The following is a 25,773-nucleotide window of genomic DNA, read 5'->3' as shown; positions in this document are numbered from 1 at the left end:
AGAAAGAAAAACATATGCAATTTGGAATGCTGGGATTGAGACTGGACAGCCCTATTCGTTTGAAGGATATGCAGGCTGTGACATTGAATGCATCTGTTTTTCGCTGACTCTCAAATGTCTCAAACTACACTCTACCCTACATTTACTATACAAGTACAAACAAGAACATATATACACAGATGGACACAAATTTATGGCACTCTGATGCATATGTTTGCATCATGTGCCCAAAATGCTTTCATCATGTTCAAACATTGCTTTTCATTTCCACTAATGTTTTTGCCTGGTTTGCCACCTAGGTTACTATATGTACACACTTCAGTGAACATAAAAATGACATTTCTGTTAGGCACTAAGTATACATCTTTCCAACTTCCTAAGTCATACAGTTTTCCACCATCGTATGCATTTTTTCCCCCCGCCTTGACATAAAGGCTAATATAATAATAATTTTTTTTAAAAACGCAAGCACTTTTAAATCACAGGATAGAGGATCTGGGTCTCCGAAACTGTTTCGAAAAAAAATAAAATTTAAAAATGATCCAGCATATATTGCTAGTCCTTACGCTGACTGTGACCTAAGTTTAAAGGTAAAGGTAGTGAAATCACCTTGAAATAGCTTAGACCTTACAGGGTTAATAAAAGGCTAATTCTGCGGACAAAGACCCTCTTTTTTCCTTCCCAAATCTATGTCTACAGCCACATCTAGAAGAGAGAAACAAACATTCAACAATTCCTCTTCATGACATGATAATCCATACGTCAGGCCTCTGCCAAGAACAGCTTATCTTAATCAAGATAAAGCTTTACATTCTCATGGACCAATCAATTTACACCCTTGTCAATAGCAGTCTGCTAGTACAGATCCTGCAAATCCAATAAATTCAACCGGCCTGAACATCAGGCTGGATACTGCGATGAGCAGCAGAACAGTAAATCACGTCAGTTCACTAATGTCACCACCAAATAACTTCTGCAATCCGTGATACAACACAATGTGAGAGAATCTGAGGAAGCAGCTTTTTGTTTTTGGGTAATTTCACAGAAAGGACACAGAGATCGTCTTCATCACCATAAGGTATGCATTCACATCAGCTGAACAGTCTAGACTAACAGATAACTTTACTTTCCTGTTTCCCCCCACCAACAGTCTGTAAGCCCGGCTGAGTCTTAGTAATCTTTACTTCCGTTCAGAGAGCTGAATGCAGAGACACTGCTGCCACTTGTGTTTGTTCTTATAAATAATACATTGTTCTCTCCTGCTCCTTGCTCATGACCCGCAAAATTGCCTCCCACACAAGTATGGTAGCGGTACCCACACGCTGCATGAAAGCTGGGAGGAGGGAGGTGAAGAAACAGGGAATAAACTGATTCTATTTTGCAAATCATTATGTGCATGCGGCCCTGGGGAGTTGCAAATCCAGAGCCAAGCTGGGTAGGGGAAAGGAAGGTTACAGCACACTGGCCATAAGTGAGCCCCGCCTGGATGATGAACACAGTTAGTGCTTGACGGCAGTTTGTTCTTTCATTAAAATATGAAACATACTCCGCAACGTGTAATATGTCAAATATAAATCATCATTAATGAGGGAGTCAAATGTTGCTGCATATACCTGTTTGTTTTCTGTCTCTAAATCACTTTTAAATGCCCTTTTATTTTTCATGTCATACCAGTATGAACGGTTTCGTCAATGTGTCTTCACTTTTTTTTTAAATTGTTGGCATCAAATAATAAATCAAATCAATAAATTATTGAATTTATAACGGAAAAACGTTCTATCCTTTATGAAACAGTGCCACATAATAAAGGTAATATACTCAAACAAATGACACATAAAATATACAAGTTTTGGTACACTCCTACATTAGTCAGCACCTTCAAATTCATCAAATTAAAACCAGGATTTTTAGATTAGGTTCCAAATGTTCCAGTGACATTTGGAACCTTCTTTAATTAAACCACCGACATGGAGACCCTCTTTGTTAATGAGGTGTGTGGTGTCATCATCCCAGAATCTCAAGACCTACCTAAGACTTTCTACAAAAGGGTAATTCAAAAAGATCTCCAAATTGTTTGAAATAATCATTCCACTGTGATGAAAATCATCTATAAGAGGCGCAGATTTCCCAAAGGTTTGTCCAGGACTGGCCAGCCCAGCAAATTCAGTCAAATGAAGGGGTAAAAAAGAATCAATAAGAGCCCAGAATTTCATCCCAGGACCTGCCGGTAACCCAGCAGCAGCTGTTGGTGTCTAAGTGCTACATCTACAATGAGAAAGAGGCTGCACTAAAATGGCCTGCATGGAAGGTGTGCCAGCACTTTATATAGAATAGAATAGAATAGAATAGAATAGAATAGAATAGAATAGAATAGAATAGAATTGAATAGAATAGAACTTAATTGATCCCTTTGATGCAAACCTCAGGGAAATTGTTGATATATATTATATTTATAATGCATTATTTAAATTATAAATTTATAAAAGTATGGGTATGCCTCCTTACAATCTACTATAACTCTGTGGGAAACATGGAACTCCATTAAATTCAGGTCTATAAAAGTCACTGATGATCTTGTAAAATGATGAATAAAATTGAAAACAAGGCAGCAAATGCATGTTAAGCCACAGCAAATGCAAGTAAAATAACATCAACTGATGGAATTACTCAGTGATTAGGATTAATTTTAGTACCCTGATAACAACATCTATCTGACGTCTTGCCATCTTTCATTTCATTTCTTTCTGTATTTGAATAGGCTTTATGCACATTCCTCCTACATAGGCGAACATGTCGTCAGACAAGAAGGGAGGCGACAGACTGTGATGCATGCAAAAGCATTTTAAATCTCTGAAACCAAAACCCAGTGGCAGGTTTGAAAGGCTAATATTCACCATAACCAAACCGCTTGCACCAGATCCTGTAAAAACAACTTACTCTGTTGCATCCAACAGTCATGTGACAAAAATCAAAAGTTCTACGGGCTGTGTTTATACAGAGCCGAGAGGAAATAAAAGAAAACACACTTGATCAATAAAATAAATGTAGTCAGGGATGAGCAAGCGCTTAACAAGTTGCTAGAAGATACAATCAGCATGGTGAAATATCTTTCTAGAGTTGATGTACTGAAAAGTGAGAAAAATGTCTTGTCTGTAGCAGGTAGTAAAAATGTAAGTGGTTAAATATGTATAGCATGTGGAGTTATCTTTTTTTTTCTCTCATGAAATAAAACCCAGGAACTGTTTTGGGTTCTGAGAACTACATTTACATTTTTTTAGCCAAATTGAATACTCCAGTAATCCTGAAACATATAAGTAGGCACAGTCTTTTCTCTTTCAGTAAGCTGTCGGACAAAACTACAAGGGATTTTTCCCTGCCAGTAGGAGTATCTCCTGTATTATCGCCCCCTACCAGCTGCTGCAAATTGAGAAAGAACTTTTTGTGCGATTTTCATATGAAAGCTTTTATCTAGTTGCTTTTTTATAATGTCAAATCCAAATACCTGAAGTAGTAAAAGTAACAATTCCACTCCAACCTACTTTAGCCACTGTTTGTTTAGCACTAAGAGCCAGCACAGGTAATTCTGGACATAATGTGCACAATTATTTCAAATGAGTCATGAAATGATTATTTAAAACAACTAAAAGTCTGCATGTTGAGCTCAGCTAGAAATAGCATTTACATCAACACATGGTTCTTGATATGCAGTCAGCCATTAAATAGCCTAATGTTCTTAAATTATCCACAAAAAATACAAAAAGGGCTCATTTTTTATTTTAAAGACCTCCCATTTTTTAAAAACATTTCTGCTATGAGTGAACTCAGAAGAGTGTGAGCTGTACTCTGGGTGTGATCTAATGCGTGATGAGGGCAGAATAAGCAACTGTAGCCCTCCCTCTGACAGAGAATTGCCTCCCTGTGGAGAGCTGGCATTTGACATGCAACCAGCTCACACAGACACAAAATCACACGGTTCATGCTTTTTCCACTGAAAGAGGTCATTTTCATCAGCACACTTGGAGAACATTTCAGTGTTTGATGGACTCAACTTATTAAAATGACAATTTCCATTTATCCATCTCATTTACAGCCTCTCACGTTGCCATATTTGCATCAACAGGGAGATCCATTCTATCAAATCAAGTGCTAATGACTTGTCCTCAAACTTAATCAACAAATGATAAGAGTGTGTTACACAACGTGACAAAGTGTGCACAGGGAAAAACATCACTGCAAAATACAATGTGATGAAACTGCCTACTGCACAACCACACAAGCATTCATAGCAGAAAACTGCGGCGCACCATCATAACCAAAAAAAACTCCTGTAAGTGAAAGGAGATCCCAGGGGCTGTTTTTGTTTTCAACCATGGCAACCCTGGGTTTTCTACTTAGGTTTCACTTCCTTTATGGTATAATCAATGTGTTTTGTTACTTTGGGGTTGTGCTACTCCATCATTTGGCATGGCAGTAGTAAAATACACATTGTTTTGATATGACAGTGTTTGAGATATTTGCTTGTATGTCCACAGAATGTTACACGATGAATGTACAGAGATGTGTGTCATACATTACAGCCAAAACACATACACAGTGGATAGAATAGGCTTTGATTTCATGTCTGTCACTGTTGTCCTAATACTTTTAAACCATAAGGATTCACATGGTCTCACTTTGGCATCCCAGTCTGGCTGCAGCACATTATCATTCTGCTATAGGGGAAAAAGCACTCTGGCCTACTTGTATTTCTTGAAACCAATCACAACTGTATTAGATGGATCTAAAGCGAGATTAGAACAAAGAGGTTCACTTGTAATAGTGACAAGGAAAATATTTTGGTGCAACATTAGTACACAGGAAGACAAGAAAAGTATTTCAAAAAATAAAATAAAATAGCAGGGCTGACTCACTCTATGATCCAAATATTCTGCAAAACCTTAAAAGAGCAATGAATAGACAGTGGAAGGGGAGGAAAAAGTCATGCGAAATGTGCAGCCAATGACAGGCTTATTCCCCAAGTCTACATCTTGTAAGTCAGAATACATTACTAGTTACATCAAAAAGTATTCTGAGTACTCTAGCTATTTACACTGTGATACATTACCCAAAAAACTGGACAACATCTTCAGTTACTTATACAAGAAACACTTTTCAAATATAAATTCTATGTAAATGTAATGACTCTATTCCTCACTGGAGATGCTAATATCATTGGAAAAACTAAGTTTTACTGATTCCAGCAGCACACGTATGACCTCTGTGTATCTGAGTGGCAACACTGAGGAAAAAAAAATCACTGACATAAACTCCATTAATCAGGCTCAAGTGGTTTAATACGGTTTCTATAAGAATCAGAGGAAGTTTCAATTCTTAATTAATGATTCCTATTTTCTCCAGAGTGCACAGTGCTCACACTGGAAGGTAATTGCTGACACAGCCTGCTGATGAATTCCTATGAGCTAAATTATAGAGGCAAATTATAAAACGTGTTCATTGCAGCAATAAAGCAACTAGCCCCGATAATGAACCTGTTGACGAGAAACGCTGCCCTCCAAGGACCTTCTCCTCCACCTCTCAGACCTCTGAAGCATCAACCTTCCCCTGCCTGGCCTACATACTGACAGCTCTAACAGCAGCGATCTACTGCTTGTTGGGTGTAGTTGTAAGTTCACCTCCTGGTTGTTTTGATCACAGCGCATACAAATATACAAAAAAGCTGACTTATAAGGCCATCAGCATATATTGCTACTGCATGAAGCTAAGTAATACACCATTAAACAATTCCATTTTATTGTGCTTTGAATGACTGACACATGTAGAAACGTTGTTTACCTTTAGCAGGACATCAACACACTGCAAGCCTCTACTTACCACACACTCCCAGAAAATTTAGCTCATGTTTTACAGACCTGTCTTTCATTACCTCCTCTGTGAGCCAACAGCGCATTTGGGAGTTTGGTTACTTCACTCAGGGGCATGCAACTCGCACAGAATCAAATTAAATCCTGCGCCAGCATATAACAGCTACATACATGCAAAGTAGGCACTGAAATTTCCATTTGCTGCTGTGTTGCTTGTCTTACAATGCAAAAGTCATTCTCACATTTCAGTGGGTTCTTTCAGCTCAAATGGGACATGAACTGTGCTGCAGCATCCTGACTGGTGCATGCTGTCCCTATGTACCAAAAGAACACTCCATCTTGCCAGATTTTTTTACTGGTTGAGTGTTCTTAATGGCCAAAACCCAAGAAAAATTATCCGTGTCTTATCAAATGTCCTAAAGCAGCCCGTTCTGCACCACTGTGGTGGAGAAAAAGTCTGATTAACTCAGTCCAACTCATTTCCCTGTCTGACTGAAATAATGTGGAATTCCATTTTCTTAATGTTCCTACTCCACCTTTCACCCCTACACCCAGATTTAATGTTGTGCTGATTACACATGGACGGCCTGGTTCAATGGGACTCCCATGGGAGAACTCGGGAACCATAATTGCATTATCCAGGGTCTGGTCATTGCACACGGATCATTTTTTAGTCTCCAAACCTGGCCGTGACCCTCTCTGTGAGTCAGTACTCATAATGTTGTTGACCTTTTTAGTGTCTATTCACATTACTGGATACAGAGTGGAGCAAATAAACTGTGAAGAGTAACTGAGGGGAACTGAATGCACAATGACCTGACATGCCAACAGACTGAGGAGCCAGAAGAAAACTTTGGTTCTATTTATTCTTTAAAGCCTTACTATTTTAGTAAAGTTGGCCAGTTGAAATCAAACCCAAAACAAACCGAAAGATGTTCGTAAAAAATGTCCTGGTCTCTTTTGTAAGGTGACACTGAGTTCACTCCCCAAAAGAATCATTATAATAGCTACAGGCACTGATTAGCAGACGTTTAGATACACTGAAGTAGAAGGTTTATGAATGTGACATTTTGAGAAATAAGTCCATTGTGTTTTTGTGAAAAGAGAGTTAACATGCTGGTGTCATTTCCTGGCTGGCCTTTCTTTTACTGATTTCTGTGATTAAATCTCTTCATAGTTTGTGTTTTCTATGATCCACTAGAATCCACTACTACACTTTTCGCATAATTCCTCTCTTCTTAGCGGTAATCAGAGGTGTTACTGGGTGGTGTGAAAATGGTGTTACATTTTTCTGAAAAAACACATTTCACCTTTGTCAACCTAATTAAACATAATTAAGGTCACATTAGAAAATGTGTTCATTCCATCTTCTCAAAACCATTTCATTTGTAGATAAGAGCTCAGCTCATGCTGTAACAATTGTCAAAGATGTGACTCTCAGTTAGGGAGCAAGGATGAAGTGACTTACGCATATGCATTAAGGTGACGATCATTATCAATTAATCCATCAGTTATTTTCTCGATAAACTGATTAGTTGTTTGGTCTATAAAACATCAGAAAATGGTGAAAACTGTTGATGAGTGTTTCCCAGAGCGTCCTCAAATGTCTTATTTTGTCTGCAAGTCAAAAATGTCAGTTTACTGTCATTGAGGATTTAAGAAACCAGGAAACATTCAAATTTAACAAGCAGGAAGCAGAGAACATAGATTTTTTTAAAAACAAAAATGATCAATTATCAAAATAGATTATTTTTATTGCATACAATAATTTAGTTAGTTACATGATTACTTGTTACAGTTCTAATATCTATCTTGTAATGCCAGATATAATAATACATCACTTCCAATGGGAGTGTTATACAAAACCTGTATTGTTATGAAACTACATTTTTGACTGTTGCATGTAGGAGCTTTTAAATTATTAAAACTTTAGGAAGGTCCTGAATACTTTCTCCACTGATTCACCCTCAAAGTCTGACCAGGAGCTGAACCATTTCTGTCTCCTTTCCTCTTACCAATCTGATTCTCACTCTCTGACTTTCTTTTTTTCCTCCTTTCTTTTTTCCCCAGCCTTAGTTGGAGTCAAACTGGGGATGTTGCAATAGCCTTGTGACAAATTGTCATTAGACTCCAGAGCTACAGTGCTTGCAACATCTATCTGGTGTTTTACTCTATCGTTCCGTTTCCTGGTGACTAGGTCAATCATTTTGTTGCTGATGGCCTCCAATCATTGCTTTCTGCATCTGTTTTCAGCAATATCTAAACCAATGTGCTGTCAGTGTTCAATCAAGAGCATCCAATTCTGCCAATGCAGTTTTATTAAAAGAAATTATTTGAATTTGGGTTTGTAATGGGTCTTAAATAAAATAACCACACACAGTTGGAGGGAAGGGGCTCTCTGTCAGTCATTTAGTTTCTGTTGACCACCCTGTATACTGCTGCCTAAAATAAAATGATGTTAAAAGTCAGAAATACAAACTACAATTTTATGATCAAACATTTTATAATCAACATATAAATTGTTATATTATACAAGATAAGACAAACTAGCCTGCCAGGCATACCCAGGACAGATGTGGATTGAATTTGTTAAAAAAGCTGCACTTTGTGTTAAAGAAATTTATTGTTGCTTGACACATTATGCAAATGAATGCATTATGTAACTTTCCTAAATTATTATGTATTTTTTTAATGACATTAACTACATAATTAATCATGTATGAAGGAGAATTTAGTTAGCATTTTGCTTTCATGTTTGATCATTTATTCTTCATTTGTGGTGCTTGTACAGTAAATATGTCGAGAGGATCAAGATTAAAGGCTTCTAAAAAGACAACTGTATGTTGTCTGTGACTCTATGACATAGTCCTGGGTAAGGTTTGGTTGGAGGGCTGGATTTTAAGTCATATGTAGTTCAAAGGTCTCATATGATGAACATGGCTTTTTTGCATTTTGTGGTCGTTATACACTTGGGGGTTTGAAAACAGAAGCTGTTAAAATCCAAAGATATTTACTTCTGTCATACCTAAAGCCCCCCACTACTAGTTAGCATTCCAGCTTACAAGTGAGTAAGATTTATTTATTTTTACCAAGGACAGTGTCTTTTTCCTGAAGGTGGCCATTACAGCAGCATCTCATTGATTTTAAAACAGCCCATTCAAAACAGCCCTAAAACCGGAGCTTATACAGTCATTAACAAATGAACCATCATTTTAGGATTTTGAGCTGAAAAACTGAAAAAGGCGCTGTGGGAGCATGTGAGCATGTGGGATTGTGATTAATTTGAAAAGGGAAAAAAAGGGTAAAGGGGCACAATATGAGACCTTTAAATGTCACAGGGACTTGTGAACATGGACCCCCAAGTTTTAATTTCACATAAACTCTATTTGGTTCTAAAGATGCCTAAAAGTGCTGATACAATGCAAAAGATAACAATTTACAACTTTTGTCTGGCTGTTAATGCTGACTGCTTTACATACTCTTTAAACATAAAAGTAAAAGAAACTCTCAAACTTTAGAGCATTTAGTCCGATAAGTGACATTCAGCATCACTTCACCTCTTTGCTGACACTAACTTTAAAACAATGAGTGTGAATGGGAAAGGTGTTTGGCTTTGTGTAGCAGTACAATAGGAGGATGGGGTGATAGTGCAGTGAAACAACAGTGTGATGAGTGGCTTTTGTCTGTGAATATGACTGTTGTGAAAAACCTTGGAATAAAATCAAAAGCGAGTCTTTTCCAAAAAAAAAAAAAAACACAAAATCCAAACTAATGTGAAGCACAGGAAATCTCAGCATTACATCCATCCTGCAAAGAACATCTTTGGATGCAGAAAAAGGTTGACAATAGCTATTTTCTCAGTGATGCTTTTGTAATCAGAAAGAAGTGATTGATGTTGTATTTCAGTCACATACCAAAGCTCCATTTGAAAGCTGTGTTTGCAGCTAATGGATCCTACCTGTCAGTAAAGCTGTTAACATGTGGACTGAGCTCTAAGTGTTGTGGCTATTATGAGTACTCACTCTCTGTGTGAGAAGGCAGCACCAGTCTGGCCAGCAGCAGGAGATGAAGAGCTGCCCTGCTGAGAAGCGACAGCTGTCTGAATCTAAGGTCCATGGTCTGACTGTTGGTTCGCTCTCCGCTGGTCCCGACGCTGCTGTTAATTGGCTATGAGCTCACACGTTCACAGAGTGACACCTGGAGAAAGATGACAACTTATGTTAATACAGAAGTCTGGTAGAGGCTCACTTCTGTGAATTAAATTTGTCACTTTGTGTTGTAAACATCTGGTGGGTTTGATGTGTCATATTTGTGATATAAAACTGTCATTTGCTGACTGTTTCTTTTTCCCCCAAAATATTCATCCATCCATCCATCCATCCATCCTCTATACACCGCTTAATCCTCATTAAGGTCACAGGGGGGCTGGAGTCTATCCCAGCTGACTTAGGGCGAAGGCAGGGGACACACTCTATCGGAGGGCTACGCTTAGACAACCATGCACACTCACATTCACACCTATGGACAATTTAGAATCACCAATTCACCTCAACATGTTTTTGGACCTTGTGGGAGGAAGCCGGAGAACCTGGAGAGAACCCACGCTGCACGGGGAGAACGTGCAAACTCCACATAGAAAGATCCTGGGTGTCCTCACAGGGACACGAACAGCAACCTTCTTGTGGCGAGGCAACAATGCTAACCACTGCGCCTTGCCGCCCTCCCCCAAAACATCTTAATTATAATAAAGAGAAATATATGATTTAATGTCTTTAAGTATTTTAACATTCTCTGTCACATTCGTCCCACACAGCAGCTATCCAGCTGGAAAACCAGTGCCTTCATCCTAAGTCACAGTTGAACTGGTGTTGAGCTAACAGTAGATATTCATGAGGCTGAGGCTTTAGTTTGGCAATGGGAAAGGTACATGGCTGTGCCAAAGCCTCTTCAAACCACTAAGAACAAGGGCTGCAGAGTTATTCAAATTTTAGTCTCAATCACAATTTTGGCTTCATGCAATGAAATGAATACGACCGATTGCAATAATGACATTTAAAATGCTTTACTCATAAAAAAACTCCATTGCATATCAAATTGAGCATTTCCGAAACCAATTGCCAGCCACCGGGGAGCAACTGAGATATTTGGGAAGCCGTCATGCTGCTGCACATGCACCCCTGTAGTGGCAGCCTGCGCAAAACTTTCCTGGATATTGCGGCTACAGCCCAGAATAGAAGATATACAGCTATGTGCAAGTGGGTAAAATCAAATGTCTGCAGCAGAAGGTGAAGAACTAGTCCACTGAAATAGATCATTTATTCAATGTTTGGATAACGTCATGTTGAGTAGGAAAAAAATCACATGCATAGTGCATGCGTTCAGGGAGCTCAAGACCCTAGAGCACACCTGGGGAACCATTCAGAAGCTGGCCCAGAACAGACATGAGTGATGATCCTTTGTTGCTGCCCTACATGCCTGACGGCATTCATGGGCATGATGACGATGATGATGATGATGATGATGATGATGATGATGATGATGATGATGACAGTGCATTGGTCTGTGCTAAAGCAACACATCTGACTTTTTCAACCAATTGAAAAACACCACAAACTGTAGCTTATGAACAAATGATGAGGTGGTAGAGCGGTTGTCCTCTGATCGTAAGGTTGGCGGTTCCATCCCTGCCCCCTCCACAGTCGACGTGTCCTTGGGCAAGACACTGAACTTGAAGTTGCTCCCAATGGCAGCCATTGGTGTGTGAATGGGTGAAAGAGAAAACATTGTAAAGCGCTTTGAGTGCTGCTAAGGTAGAAAAGCGCTATATAAGTGCAGTGCAGACCATCTATGTGAAAGTGCTTTGCATTGTTTCACCTGCAAGCCACATCGTACCTTAAATGCATTACAGTACTAGAAACTACTAGAACCACTTGGCATTTCTAGCCTATGTACATGTGACTGGGACCCAACTGAAATCACAGATTGTCTCAAAAAGCACAGAATGAAGTAGGACAATGAGTCATTCATCTTCAACTAATTCTGCAGTACTATTTTGTGTAATACAAAAAGCAGTGCACATAGCAAAGATAGATCCACCAACTACATGTGTTTTATATATGTTTGATCACCATAAGTAAATACAGCAGGGTACCGCAAAGTTTATACTCTGACAGAGGTACATATCAGAACTAAACATAAAACATATAATTAAGTACTAATGCATGCAATCAATACATAACTTCCACACTCCTCCATATCAGTATGCATATTTGAAGGTCTTCACTGATTATACAGCAAAGCTTTTCAAAATAACATGGACGAAAAAATCCTCAGAAGTCACCAGCAGGCCTGCAGTGCTCCATATGCTCATTCATAAATCAATAGCTGCATAAGTAAACAATCAATGCAAAACCTGGGACATGCATTCAGCATATGATTCACTCATACCTACACTGTGGTCTATTTTTACACACTGCAGCTAAATTACTAACTGTATCATCATCACTACCTTATATTTATTTCAGAAGCTCATATTAACCTTTGCATATTAAATGAACTATGAAATGATGACAAAAACATGCTCATGCTACATCTCTTGAATACCAGCTGTAAAGAAGTCTTCACAAGTGCAAAATAAGAAACTGGAAAATACAGTTTTATATTGTATTAGCCTCGTATTCAAAATGATCTTTCCCAGTCGTACTGCTGAATGTTCATTATTGCTTTTGTTACATTTTGATGGAGCATAAATAGGTGTGCTAAAATTTCAGAAAAGATGTTGGGTGCATTCATACCACTACCGTAGAGACACTTCATTGTCACACATTAATGTGAGGATGTGCATTATTTTTTGGATTACTTCACAGCTCAAGCACCTGAACTACAGTTGCCTTTTATTAATGATATTTTGTTACTTTTTAAAGTAATTTTGGTCATTTGGCGTTTCTGTGACGTTAAAAGTAGAAAGAAAACATGGGGGTGACCTGCAACAAGCAATAATCAGTTGTGGGCCTGGTGGATTATCAGACCTGATAGTCAGCATTTTTTTTTTTTTTTTTTTTAATTTGACTGATCGCTGTTAAAACTATGCTTTTTTTGCTGCTTCTTTCTATCAATAGTCACCACTCTATAGTCTATATAGTGTTTATTATCTGCTTGATTACTAAATATCAGTATCAACCCTGTAAAAAAAAAGAAACAGACTGGTTCACCTCAAGTCCAAAAGCAGAGGGCATAGTGGTATATGGGAAGTGTGTTAAAGTACCAGGCAATGGAGATACCCCAGTAGAATTCTGCTAAAATATGACTTAAATATACCGGAGCAGCTACAGTGATTTATTCACCCCAACACCTGCCATCACCAAAAATAACACGCTCCACAGGCAAACCTGCCTTCTATGTTTCACAATAAGCAGTAAGCACATGCTTCTTGTGGTTTCCACTGAGTCCACATGGGTACTGAGATGCATTCATCTGGAACACAAGTACAGCCGAGTCTGCACAACTTCACTGATTGCACATCAAAACCAGAGATGTGCTGTGAATTCACGGATCAGAGTGATACAAACTCCCTCCTGCCTCAGCACACAAGAAAACCACAGAGGGAGAAGAATGGGCAGACTGTATTTTCCCCTGATTTTCTTGCTTTCTCAAATGAAACCTAGAGCGGCGTGAATCTCGTCAGCGTCGCCATCCATGCAGATGCTCTCAGCCGACAGTTCGAACTGGATACATCCAGCCAGTTTATCTGCCTTTTAGTATCCTGTATGTCAAATGCACTCAAACATAAGAAAAATGTTTTGAATGTTTCCCCACAGTGTGACTGAACAATCACAGAAAGTATCACCGAAAAAATTCAGAGAAAGTTTAGGGACGATTTACAGTGAGCTCAACACTTCATGAGGAGTGTTGTCACAGGAAGGCTGGGAGGAGACGAAGCGCTGGACTCCCATGGACTTCCTGTTGCAACAGCCTTTCTTCATACCTTTGATATTGTGTGCCAGCAGCACTGTTAGGACAGCTGCTACAACACTGTCATCAGAGCACATCCACAGCTCTACAGCATCTCTGACTTCAACCCACCGATTAAGGTAATTCCTCAAAGAATTTACTATCTATATTTATTTTTAAAAGGCAAAACAACAGTCAGGTGTTGGGCCACCACATGCCACCAGAACAGCTTCAGTGCACCTTGACATAGGTTCTCCACATGTTTGAAGTCTACCAGGGGAGTGAATATCATTCTCCCACAAGATATTTCTTCATTTAGTGTTTTTGTGCTGGTAGAGATTACTGTTGAACACATCAGTCCAAAACCTCCTGTAGGTGTTCAGTTGTGGTGAGACCGAGTGACTGTGAAGGCGATAGCATGTATTTATATCATCTGTAGAGATAAACTACAACTGAAAGTCAGGAGTGCATAAAAAAGCCAACATATTTCTGTCCAGATTAAGGAAACGAACAGGTAACATCACTGCAGAGCAATCACACCCTGGACACAACCTGTTCCAACACTTCAAAGCACGAAACACATAAACAATCAGACACAGGCTTTTGTTTTTTTTTTCCCCCACAGGCCATCACTCTGATAAATATTTAAATCAGTCAGGAAGAACTCTCGAATCCCAACCCTACATATATTGTATATCACATACCTGAGTATACTCCTCCTCAGCAATGCTGCTCTCTGTTCCACTGCACTATCGTCCACCTACCTCATGTACATAAGGTGCCAGGAACTTTGTATTTATTGTTAATAATTGTACTTTTGCTCCAAACTTTGGTTCCCTTTAAGTCTGCACTGCAACTCTAAATCACTTTAAACTTTTACACATCTGTAGTTGTATGTAAACTCTCGTTTTCCTTCTGTAACCTGCTGCCCTTGTTTAAATAGCTGTGTTTTATTTTATAGAAGTCAAATTCCTTGGATGTGTAAATGTATTTGCTCAGTAAAGCTGATTCTAATTTTTAGAAGAAAAAAAAAAGGTAGTGACCTTGTGCCCTGTAGATGAAGGCATTATCATCCTGTAAGAGACCATTCCCTTCAGAAAAGAAATGTTTCATCATAGTATCAAGGTAATCACTGACAACTGTTTTATTGATTTGCAGTGACTCTTCACTTTAAGAGGACAAATGGACGTAATCCATGGCAACAAAAAGCCTCCCACAGAGTAACAAAGCTACCAGATCTCTTCCCTATAGGGGTCCAGCATTCAACCTGTATTGTCCTTTAATTTGTCACCTGTCTGTATTTAAGGCCACATGGTGTGAGTTTCAGTGTTGTCATAGTGACACAAAAAGCTTACAGAAAGTTGGAGAAGCTTCACAATGACCATCTCAGGCAGGTACAGCAGGCAGCAGTGCATGTCCAAGAGAGCAGCAGGCCTCTGTCTCCAACCATCAGCAGCGCTGCCATCATGGAAGGCAGAAGTATAAACTAGCTGTCTGAAAATACCTCAAGGTCTGTTGCTTCCTCTCACCTCCGTACAGTGAATCAGCATGGAAGAGCCAACTAACTGCTGCTACCTCCTCCCACACCTAGCACTCAAGCTGCAACTAATGATTATTGTCATTGTTGATTATTTAATCGATTAGTTAAAGTTGATTTGAATATAAAATGTCAAAAAAAAGGTGGTAACCCTAACCCTAACCCTAACCCTAACCCTAACCCAAAAACGTCAGTGTTTCTCCAAGCCTAAGATGATGTCCTCAAATGTCTTGTTTGGTCCACAACCTAAAGATATTCAATCTACTGTCATAGAGGAAGGAAAAAAAAAAACAGAAAATTATCAATTGATTTGAATTGGAGTCTATAGAGGCAGTTTTATTGAGCAGTGTATGTAAAATATTTCAGTGTGGTTGAGTTGTGCTATTTTTCTTTCTTTATTTAAAAATCTGCCTTCCACCATGTTATTTAGTGTTTGATAGACCTGTATTACTTTTTCGACTATGACATCTTTATTTTGTTCTAGAGCTCCATTTTAGCTTGTCGGGTGCCTAAATAATGGACACAACGACAAAGACAAATCTTGAAGAAAAATCAGCATAAGCAAAAGCAATGAAAGAAGAAGGAAATTAAAAGAGTTTGTACTCTGCCTGTGTACTGTCTGTCAAGACATTACTTCTCCCATCCAGCACAGCAGCCTAAAAGACACCTTGCAATATTTATCTGCAATGTTGTCCAATCACTGCAAGAACAGCCTGTATCAGAAAAATGGTCACAAGTTGTTCCAATCATATTTTTAATGACGAATTAGAGCCAAACCAGACAAACCAAACCACAGGGGCACCAGAAAACACAGGACAACATGATTAAATGTTACGCAACACTTGTATCTTTATATGAAACTACAAACGTGTGCCGTAAACATGTGGTTGCAGCTGAAACTTTGACTTGAAGCATTGATTTTCAGGTGTCAGGGGGTAATTTATAATAAAGTATCAAGTTACAATGTAAAGAGCATGTGATGGAGTGAATAGGAGAAAGGTGTGTCTGCACTCTCAGGGCTGCACTCTCAGGGCCCTGCGTCACCTCCCACAATGAGTAATCGCCAAAATGCGCGATTTAGCTGTAGCCCAGATGCAGCAGTATGAGTGTGTTCAGAGCTCTCAGGACCCACCGACAGGTCACTGGTGTTGGTGTCACCTGCCGATTTGGATGCTAAAGAAAGCAACAGCATTTGTCGCCATGATGGAGGATGGTCATGACGTACTGATTGTGAATCATTTTATTAGTTTAACGTGGTAAAACAAATGAACGTCTGTTAAACCGAGTCAAAGTGAGATTTGGGCAGCAGAGCTCAGAGATGATGATAATTAACTCCAGACGGCATTAATGAAACTTGATCAGATGATAGAAGCGTGCTGAAATGATGACTGTCATGATGACTCCATGAAGCAGTCATTACCTTCAGTGTTGATACCCGTTTATATTATTGTTTTACATTCTAATCATGTTAATAACTTTCATGTTGTTCACTGCAGCCATCTGAACTTGTCCCAGTGGAGAAAGCAGAGGTGTAACAACTCTGGCTTCATTCCTCTGAGCAGAGCTCCTGCTGTGATGCTGCTGCTTCTGTCAGAGTTTAGAAGAACTTCATGGAGCTCAGTCATCAGCTACCTGTACACGTCCATCCTGGGACTAGTCCAAATGTCTGCTGGAAAAACGGCCTGTTAAACAGTACAAACTACCTTTTCCTCCACAGCATGTGTTTTCATAGTTCTTCTTTTCATGATATCATTGTCTTTTAATGTTGAGGCATTGAGCATTTTTAACGCTCAGTGCTGATGTAGGATTATTCTGCCCTCCTGTACCACATCCACTCTGTCTGCTGTACAGCCTGTATGAAGTTATATCATTACACAGACTAAAGCCAGGACAAAACATTCTAAATGTCTTCGTCCAGTTCTAGGACTAGGCCTAATTTATGTTTATTTATATTTGCAAAATGATATGAACGGATTCAGTCTGACCAACTGTTCTCTCTTTAATTGAAGATGCACATAACAATTCAACAGAGTCATCCCCATAATGAGGAAGTGCACCACATGCTGAGACAACTACCACTGCCCATCCTGTTGCTCAGCGTTGTTCCACCTGATGAAGTTGATATTTATACATGTTTGTGCTCCTGCACTTTTAAAGGCTAAACACATAGCATGCCTTTCATGGTGCTACTTGTGTTATACCTGTCTAACATGACTGCTCTGCTGGAAAATGCTATATTTAAATTATATTGTTTCAAAATGAACCGTTTTCTTTTGGTAGGCCATCATACATGTCCTGTCTGTCCAGGAAGATGTGTCCTTCCAGGAGGCTGAGCAGGTCTACTGCTGTGGTCGGTTGACCATCAAAGGTCAGGGTAACAGATGGACTATTTACATTCACACAATGCCCTAAAACCTTTTTACAACTATTTACTAATAGTAGTGTTATTACCCATATTATGGAGCACCAGAGGTGATGAATGTAACTTTCCAAGGGTTTCCAATATTTCTGTAAAGCCAGCAGTGATCATGTTGTCTGTCTATTAGTACAGTGAAGTGGAGGAATCTTGCAGAGAGCTGGACAAAGAGCTGAAGACAGAAGGGACACGAATCAGTCAGTAGGTGGTGCTCCCTTCAGAACTGGGCTTATCGGCATGAAATGTTCAAAATAAAATATGTTTTGCCAAAGTATAAAAGTGACTTATGTCCAGTTTATCAGATATATCAGTGTTAAACCTACATGTGTGTGTTAATGTCTGTCTCTGTCTCAGGAGGAAGTGACATCACAGATTCTGCGGTGGGAGTCAAAAGACCAGTTTACTTTTGTTTTGTTTTTGTGTGTGTTGTTGATTTTATTTTTATTAAATGTTATTGTATAGAATAAATAAATATATACTTCTTCCTTAAGAGTTGTCCTTGTGTTTCATGTTTTTTCAGCCTGTCAAACTGTCCTGTTTGACATGTACAGACCACACAGGCCACAGCAGCAGAGTCCATTATTATTTTACCTGTTAATAAGTAAGTTAATTACACCATTTGCCCAAATGCCAGTCTCAGCAACCAAGTTATTATTGTAATAAGTAGTATCTGGAATAAACCTTTCAAACCTCAACTTGTTGGTTAAAAAGCACTATTTGTATGGAACAAAAACTTTAATTTTATAGGTAATTGGACATGAAGTAGCACTTTATGTGGACTCGTCCTTGGATCAACCTTTCAAATTATAAATATATTTTGAGAGAAATCATCCTTCAGAACTAAATCACGCATGTTGGTGATCATTCATTGTGGTAGGTGAGGCAGCCCTGTCCAGCTGCTCTGGAACAGTTCAGAGCGAGCTGCCTGTCTGTCCGCCCGGAACAATGTCGTCCCCTCCAGCTGTATGTTGTCATGGAGCCATGTTTCTGTTAAAGCAAACACACAGCAGTCTTTTCACTCTCTTGTTTGTACGCCGCACAATGAATGAATACCGACAGGTATATGTAAACAAGCAAACTCTTTAAGGCCAGTGCTACTTCATGAACGTTTTTGCTCAGCGACCCATAAACTCAGCAGATGTAACTTGTTCACTTATACCTGGAATATTATATTTTTAGAAGGCTCAACAATTGCCTCACTAATTATAAAAACTGCAAAAAAAACACTAACATGAACTCAGTGTGTGTGGTCGGGACTCCATCGTTTTCTGCACCCTACCTCACAATGTCACGTACACTCAAAGACTGATGCACAGCGCTGCCTGATAACTACTGAGGTACAGAGCAGCAGATTGGCAGCAGTCACAATGGACGATCCTGTGAGCCTGAGCTGAGGACACAGAAACCCTTATTTTCAGATACTCTTAAGTTTCAGATTCTCTCACGGCAGAAGTGTAGCAAAAGTCATGTGTACAAAGACAGCCAATGGTGAAGCCGCTCGACACGTAACTGGTGATTTGTCCGTATTTTCAGCATTTGTATTTGAATACGTAGATTTTTCAACTTCTAATACCTTTGTATGCATTGACAACTCTTTCTACATATTGACAACTCTTACTACATGTACAAATTTTAAGACAGACGAGCAGATTTTTTACACATTTGAATACCTAATTACAGACAGACAAATTCCAGTTCACACTACCAATTTCTTTTACATATTGACAAATCTCACTTCGGACGAACGGATTGAGATACAGACAGACAACTCTCCATACGCATGGACAAATAGTTTTGCTACAATAATGCCCCCATACAGCCCAGCAGAGTTTTGCAGTGAGCTTCAACGTATTTGTAACTATCTGGTTCACATTGGAACAGTATGATATTGGAAAGGATTGACACTGCAATGTTTTGAAAAAAACAGAGGAATTCTCAGCAAATGAACTGAATAACTCAAGAACCATTTTATAATGACTGGGATAATTTTGTGACATTAAAATAAATAAATAAAAATAACTGTGAAAACTTCTTTGGGGTGTGATGCCTTTGGAATATTTCTCATATAATGTAACACTGGCAAAAGCATCCTAGTGAAATTTCTTTTTGAATTGCATTAAAATCTGACTTTCATGCGTACAGACCTTTGTGGAAGTGATTTCAATCATCAAGTAATTCATGCTGCATCACACAATTTTGTGTTTTTTTACGGATTCTGGTGTAAACGGTTTATTTTTCCTAAATCTTTGATGATGACACGGAGAATAAAGTGAATTTGAAGAAATATCACAATTTTAAACTTAGATTTAATTAAGTTTCTCAATAGAATGGCACATTATACATGACTAGATCAACTTCTGGAAAATCCAAAATCCAATGTAATGAAATGATGTAATTTTGGTGATTTTACAGACAATATACTTTCAGATTCAGAGTGTTAGCTTGGTACGGATGAATAGGGAAACTGAGCACAATTATTTAAAAAACTGCAAACAGTCCTGTCTGTTTTCAATATTTCTGTATCAACATCTAACAGCTTCAGTGATTAGCTTATGCTGTCAGTGTTCATTTCCAGTAAACAAAAGAGGAACAGTGCATAGTAAGAGACTAAATAGTGCTTACTATGTAGTGACTTTTACAACTGTGACTTCTTTTTTAGGACCAGACCCAGAGCCCACCCTGGGAGCGGCACAGGGCAGCCCAGCTGGTGAGCTCATACAGGGAAGGTCACAGCAGGCAATAAATGAGGATGCTCCTCAATCACAATGCGACCCAGTGGTTTACTGGCAGCCTCATCTTCCCCAGACAGAGTGCCATATACAGGGACACGTCTCCCCTTCATCAGCAAGAAAGGAGTGGCATCTATCACTATCAGGCTTGTCAGGGAGAGCAAGGGGGAGGCAAGTGGCTTTACACCATCTACAGAGACGACCAAACAAGATCAAACCACATTCCCAGCACACACTTGTGTTACAGAGCAGTACAGTGGTTACACATCAGATATTTCCATCCATTACTAATAAAAGGTTGAAATTAAACAGATTTAGTGAGACCTTCTTCAAAACCGTTCAGCTACAGGAATTAAATCAATTACAGCCGCGTGAAATGTCTCACTTGGGTTTTTAAGATACATTGGTAATATTAAGTCCTGAACTTAGGAGCTGAGCCCACAGGCTGCTATGAAAATGTGAAAATCTTTCTGCCACATTGAGTTCATCTCCACTGAATCCATCAAAGCAGACGATTGTATAACAGCTGCTTTACAAAAGGAAGGACAGAGTGCTTAACTACTTTTATTGTGTTATTTTGAAAATCTACAAGACTCCAAAGAAAGAATTTGTAGAAACTATGACAACAGAAGAAGGTTCATGGTGTAATATGAAAATCACTGAGTAGGCAGGCAGTGGACTGTGTGGGTCTGGATTGGTGTCACCACACCTTCTCCTGGCTTCTCCTTTCACTGCAGACTGCAGTCTGTCATAAAGACACCAAACTGGCACAGCTGTGGCAATACCTACACAGTGTGTATAAAGGTTTTCCTGCAAGGGATGACAGCGCAGCTCACCACCTGTAACCCCCTGACCTCAACAAGGAACTAATACACATCTAATATACTTCTATTACTGTCATTTAGCAAAATGTTGTATGTGTGTGTCAACCTTCTGAACCCCAAAACTCACTGTAGGCCTGTAAGGCATGGAATGTTTTTGAAATCACCATAAATACACTTTTTATCAGACTGAGAACCTGGAAATATGTGAAGAATCCTGAGATTCTTTTAGAGGTTTTTCAACAAAACACGTGACTTTTTGTTTTATCGGGAAAACTAACCACATCAGAACTTTAAATCAAATATTTTCCACATGTCTCACTAAAAAGAATTTCACAAATGTACCTTTTGCTCTAACCAGATTTGGACAGACAGACAGACAGACAGACAGATAGACAGATAGATAGATAGATAGATAGATAGATAGATAGATAGATAGATAGATAGATAGATAGATAACCTTGCCACAACAGAGACGGCATGACTGACTGAGCTGCAACCAACAGCCATGCGACAAAATCTCAGGGACATTTTGGCTGAACTAGACTGGACTGTAGACTGTGTGTACACAGAACAGACGAGAAAATGAAAAATACTTTATTTATCCCAGAAGGGAAATTCAATTTTCAATTTCAAATTCAATTCAAAAACAATGAAAACAAGCAAAAAATGTAATTACTGAAATATCTATACTTTGTAAAATCACATTTTTTTACATCATCAGTTACAATAGTCAGATTATCCATCGCTGCGATCACAGTACATGTTCCAGTCGCCATTTTCCTGCATGTGTCCTTTTCAGAGTTGTATTCGTTTATGAAAGTAACGACAAGCATGTAGCCCAAGTACAGCAAAAGCACTTATATTTTAACAAAAATAAACGATAATTGCTGTTAGCAATATTGTTGGGATAACTTTCAGAGCAATTTCAGAACAGCTTCTCTCTGCCTGGATACATTTTTTGTCTTTTCTTGAATGAATACAGAGCTTATACACAGGTGTTTCCAGAATGTTAACATTGGTCAATGTGGGCGCACACATCTGTATAGTGATCTCTATAGTTATTAGTGGGGACGGGCCATAAGAGTAAAACTGGTTAATGCCTGACTGTCGGAAGAAAAGAACAACAAAAACATCACAGTATATGCGCTGTCTAATAGGGGGGAAAAACGTGTCCCAGTCACGAAACATGATTCCAATTGAAATGTATTGGTTTGAAATTCGTGCTGGGGAACACAAAAAAGTCAGACAAATCGTGTTCCAGGACACGAAACAATAGATTAAGTTTCGTGACTATTTCACAAATTGCCGTGAGACTGGATTGTTAGACAGGTAGGTAGTTCATCCAAACTTGTCATTTCTAAGGCAATGATTGAATTTTTATATGCCTGTGACTGCTTAAAATAACGGATTTTATTTTTTTTACTTTCCACTTTATCAATTGTTAGCTTTAAAGTCAGATTTTGGCTTAAATGAATGTAAATGCAAAATTTTAAAATTGCCACATATTTTTTTTAAAAAAGGTCTAAATATTGCAAAACTCTTGCTACATATACACAAATACGCACAGTAGTCATGAAATGCTATGACAGATCAGAATTACTGGTGCTCTATTAATTATGTCATCCTGTCATGTCCCCTTGAACACAAGCTGAAACTAATGCAATCTAATCCAACATCCCTGCAATAAATCCTACCCGCATGAAGATTATCGTTTTAGAGAGGTGCTGATTCATGTACACTGCAGTGTATGAAGGTGCTTCACTTGCTCTCTTGAACAGGCAACTATCAGGGCCCTCTGGAAATGATTACAGTCCATTTAAGGGGCTCTATAACACCTTGATCAAGTCTATGAGCACTAGCCTATTTTCAGGATCATACTTTAATCTGTCTTTGCTACCTTTATTTTCAAGTTGTTATCCTGGCTAGCCACACATGCTATATCTTGTTAGTTTTTTTTCCAGGACAGTCTAGACTATCTAGATCTTCCATCATTTGAGATGATAATACTTGCACATTTATTTTTTATATCAATCTTTATATTAAGGAAAAATATTTTGTATTACAGCACTGTTATGTTTTACATGTATCTCACCATAAAATGCTGGCAGAGTAAATAATTTTACATAACTGCGCAGGGCAGACTGTTTGCAACCTGAGAATATAAAAACAATTATGGTGGAATGAACTGCCTAACAGAAAAACATTTTATTGTTTTATTGACTCATATCTTCATTGTACAGAAGCCTACTTGTGGAGGCGCATCGTCAAAAGGGGCAAACCAGACAAATGTTTGATATGCATTGTGCTATGAAATGATGGGGACTTCGTGACTTACTCAAACGAGAAGTAGGAGTATGAAAAGTTTTGTCTGTCTTCATACTTACATTACATTGGTATGTAAAAATATGCACAATTCCAGTTCCGCTTTTTCTTGTGATATCACATGTTGCAACGACATAAACTAAACTAGATACTACCACATCTATGCAAAAATGAGTTCACGAGTAGTTCTATGATTAAACTTGGTGCAAATCCAAACTATTTTCCCTGCCTACACTTTGTCACACAGACAAGCACATTATTTGAAAGGTCAGGTTGTGTGGTTTCATGGTTTCATTTGACATAATATGCGACACCTCGCTGCAGTGAAAACCGTGAGAGCAATGGAACTGTGAAAAGGGGGATGGAAAGTTCGACACAAAGCCTGTCTGTCAGGTTCTAGGGGTTAAAGTCCTGAAACAGGGATACATATTCACAGATGTAGTTTAATTTGGCTCATTCACTGCACAGTAAACTTTCTCAGACTGATACAACAACAACTTCTCTGCTGAAACAGTAATTGTCTTCTTGTCAAAGGTCACAGTCGTAACCTTTGTTTTGACTCCGTCTTGTAAAACTGTAACACCATTTCCACTATATATGTTTACCCGCTGACCCTGGTGAGTATGATGGCACGCAAACCTGTCACCGGCTTTTCAAAATTTAACTCTGCGTCTAGCTGCACAGTGCTCCTTATTGATGACTGGCTCATTGGGCTCTGGTTCCTCTGACTCAGGAACTTCCTTTTCCACATAACCTTCGCAAAACATAATTGCAATCACAATTTAAAAAACTACTAGTGTTGTCAGTGGCTCCTTTAAAACTTATCAGATTAGCGATTTGGGACTTTGGGAGCCTTTGGGACTTGCCTTTAGAATCTAGTCCTTTAAATGACTGCAGCCGTGATTCCTCGATCCACAGAGTTGTCAGAATTGACAAAAGAGGAGAAAAAAGACAGATCTACAATCAGAGAGACAGAGCGAGAGAGCCATTGCTGAATGGCTTCATTGTGCGCTGCTGATAAGCCACGACCTATAAAAGAGTATTCTGCAGTTCTGCTGAGTTCTAAAGCCCGCAGACTTAGTGCATCATTAAAAGCTTTCCTTTACTGTGTCTTAGTCAGGCCATTCTCTACTTCAAGTCCAAAGTCCATGCAGATAAAGGCTGCAGTTATTCAGTTGGGATGGAGGGAGGAGGTGCTGGTGTGGGGGTTCATCCTGGGTCTCCAACACCACTGGCTGGACAAATCAAAGCTGAAAGCTACAAGCTGGTTAGACACTTTTCAAGCAAGATACACATGTGCCATTGAACGGATGATCATTAACCTCTTTAATTCCTGCCTGAAAAAGCACCCACATTCAGTCATTAACAGCTGAACAACTGTGAGGCCAAAACAAAAAACCTTGAGTGCCACAAATCAGAGCCTGTTAGAAAACAATAAATCTTTCTTTTCCCATCATCAGGCCACAGTGAGATTTAAAAAAAAAACAAAAAACAGCAAAGATTAAATCTAAATTTCTTCTCTCTGATATAGAGGAGTAAATAAGAGCCTCTTAATGAGTCAGTGAACACTGATGCTATTGAACCTGTTCCTAAAGTCTTCAGCTGCAGCTGTAATAAATATGATGCAGCAGAAATTGAGCATAACAGGCAGACTCTGTATTGAGTGTGCCACGCTCAGCAACCTTCTCAAAACACCAGCAGGTTGCATTTTAACAACAGATATGGCTTGGACCCAATGCAGGAACCTCCAGGATGGAAGAGGCTAACGAACCCCCAAAACCTATGGCCATTAGTCATGTCACAAAAAAAAACAATTTTGGCTGAACTGCAGGCTGTGTTCACACAGAGCAGAAGAGACAAATATGAAAACAAATTAAAAATGTAAAGAGGAAAATACGTAAAGTCACCATTTTTCCCCAAATATTGATAACACTGTGGGTTTTTATTAGGGATGGACTGATACCTCTTTTTGATTTCCGATACCGATACTTCAACTTTGAGTATCTGCCGATACCGATACCAATACTGATACCATCTTTCCTCTTAAACTTCTTTGGAAATACCTTATTTGCATGGATACATTTGTTTAAGGTGGCTTTATCAAAAGCCTCATACTATTAAAGCATAGACTTTG

The 25,773-nt window shown here is 38.9% G+C and overlaps 1 protein-coding gene across 10 annotated transcripts in view; it reads right to left on the bottom strand.

Annotated features, from left to right (window-relative positions):
• The window catches only part of ptprfa (protein tyrosine phosphatase receptor type Fa), a 349,532-nt gene that overhangs the window by 303,223 nt on the left and 20,536 nt on the right, over positions 1–25,773 (bottom strand). For all 10 annotated transcript variants that reach the window (XM_008278153.1, XM_008278154.1, XM_008278155.1 and 7 more), the window contains exon 2: positions 9,884–10,058. In XM_008278153.1, the coding sequence (XP_008276375.1) occupies positions 9,884–9,977 (94 nt within the window). In that variant the 5' untranslated portion in view covers positions 9,978–10,058. The remainder of the gene's footprint in view (positions 1–9,883; positions 10,059–25,773) is intronic.

The sequence above is a fragment of the Stegastes partitus genome, unplaced genomic scaffold (assembly GCF_000690725.1).
Source record: "Stegastes partitus isolate 25-593 unplaced genomic scaffold, Stegastes_partitus-1.0.2 Scaffold117, whole genome shotgun sequence".
NCBI classification, from domain to species: domain Eukaryota; kingdom Metazoa; phylum Chordata; class Actinopteri; family Pomacentridae; genus Stegastes; species Stegastes partitus.
The sequence above is the reverse complement of the archived record's forward strand: the minus strand, read 5'-3'. Positions and strand labels throughout refer to the sequence as shown.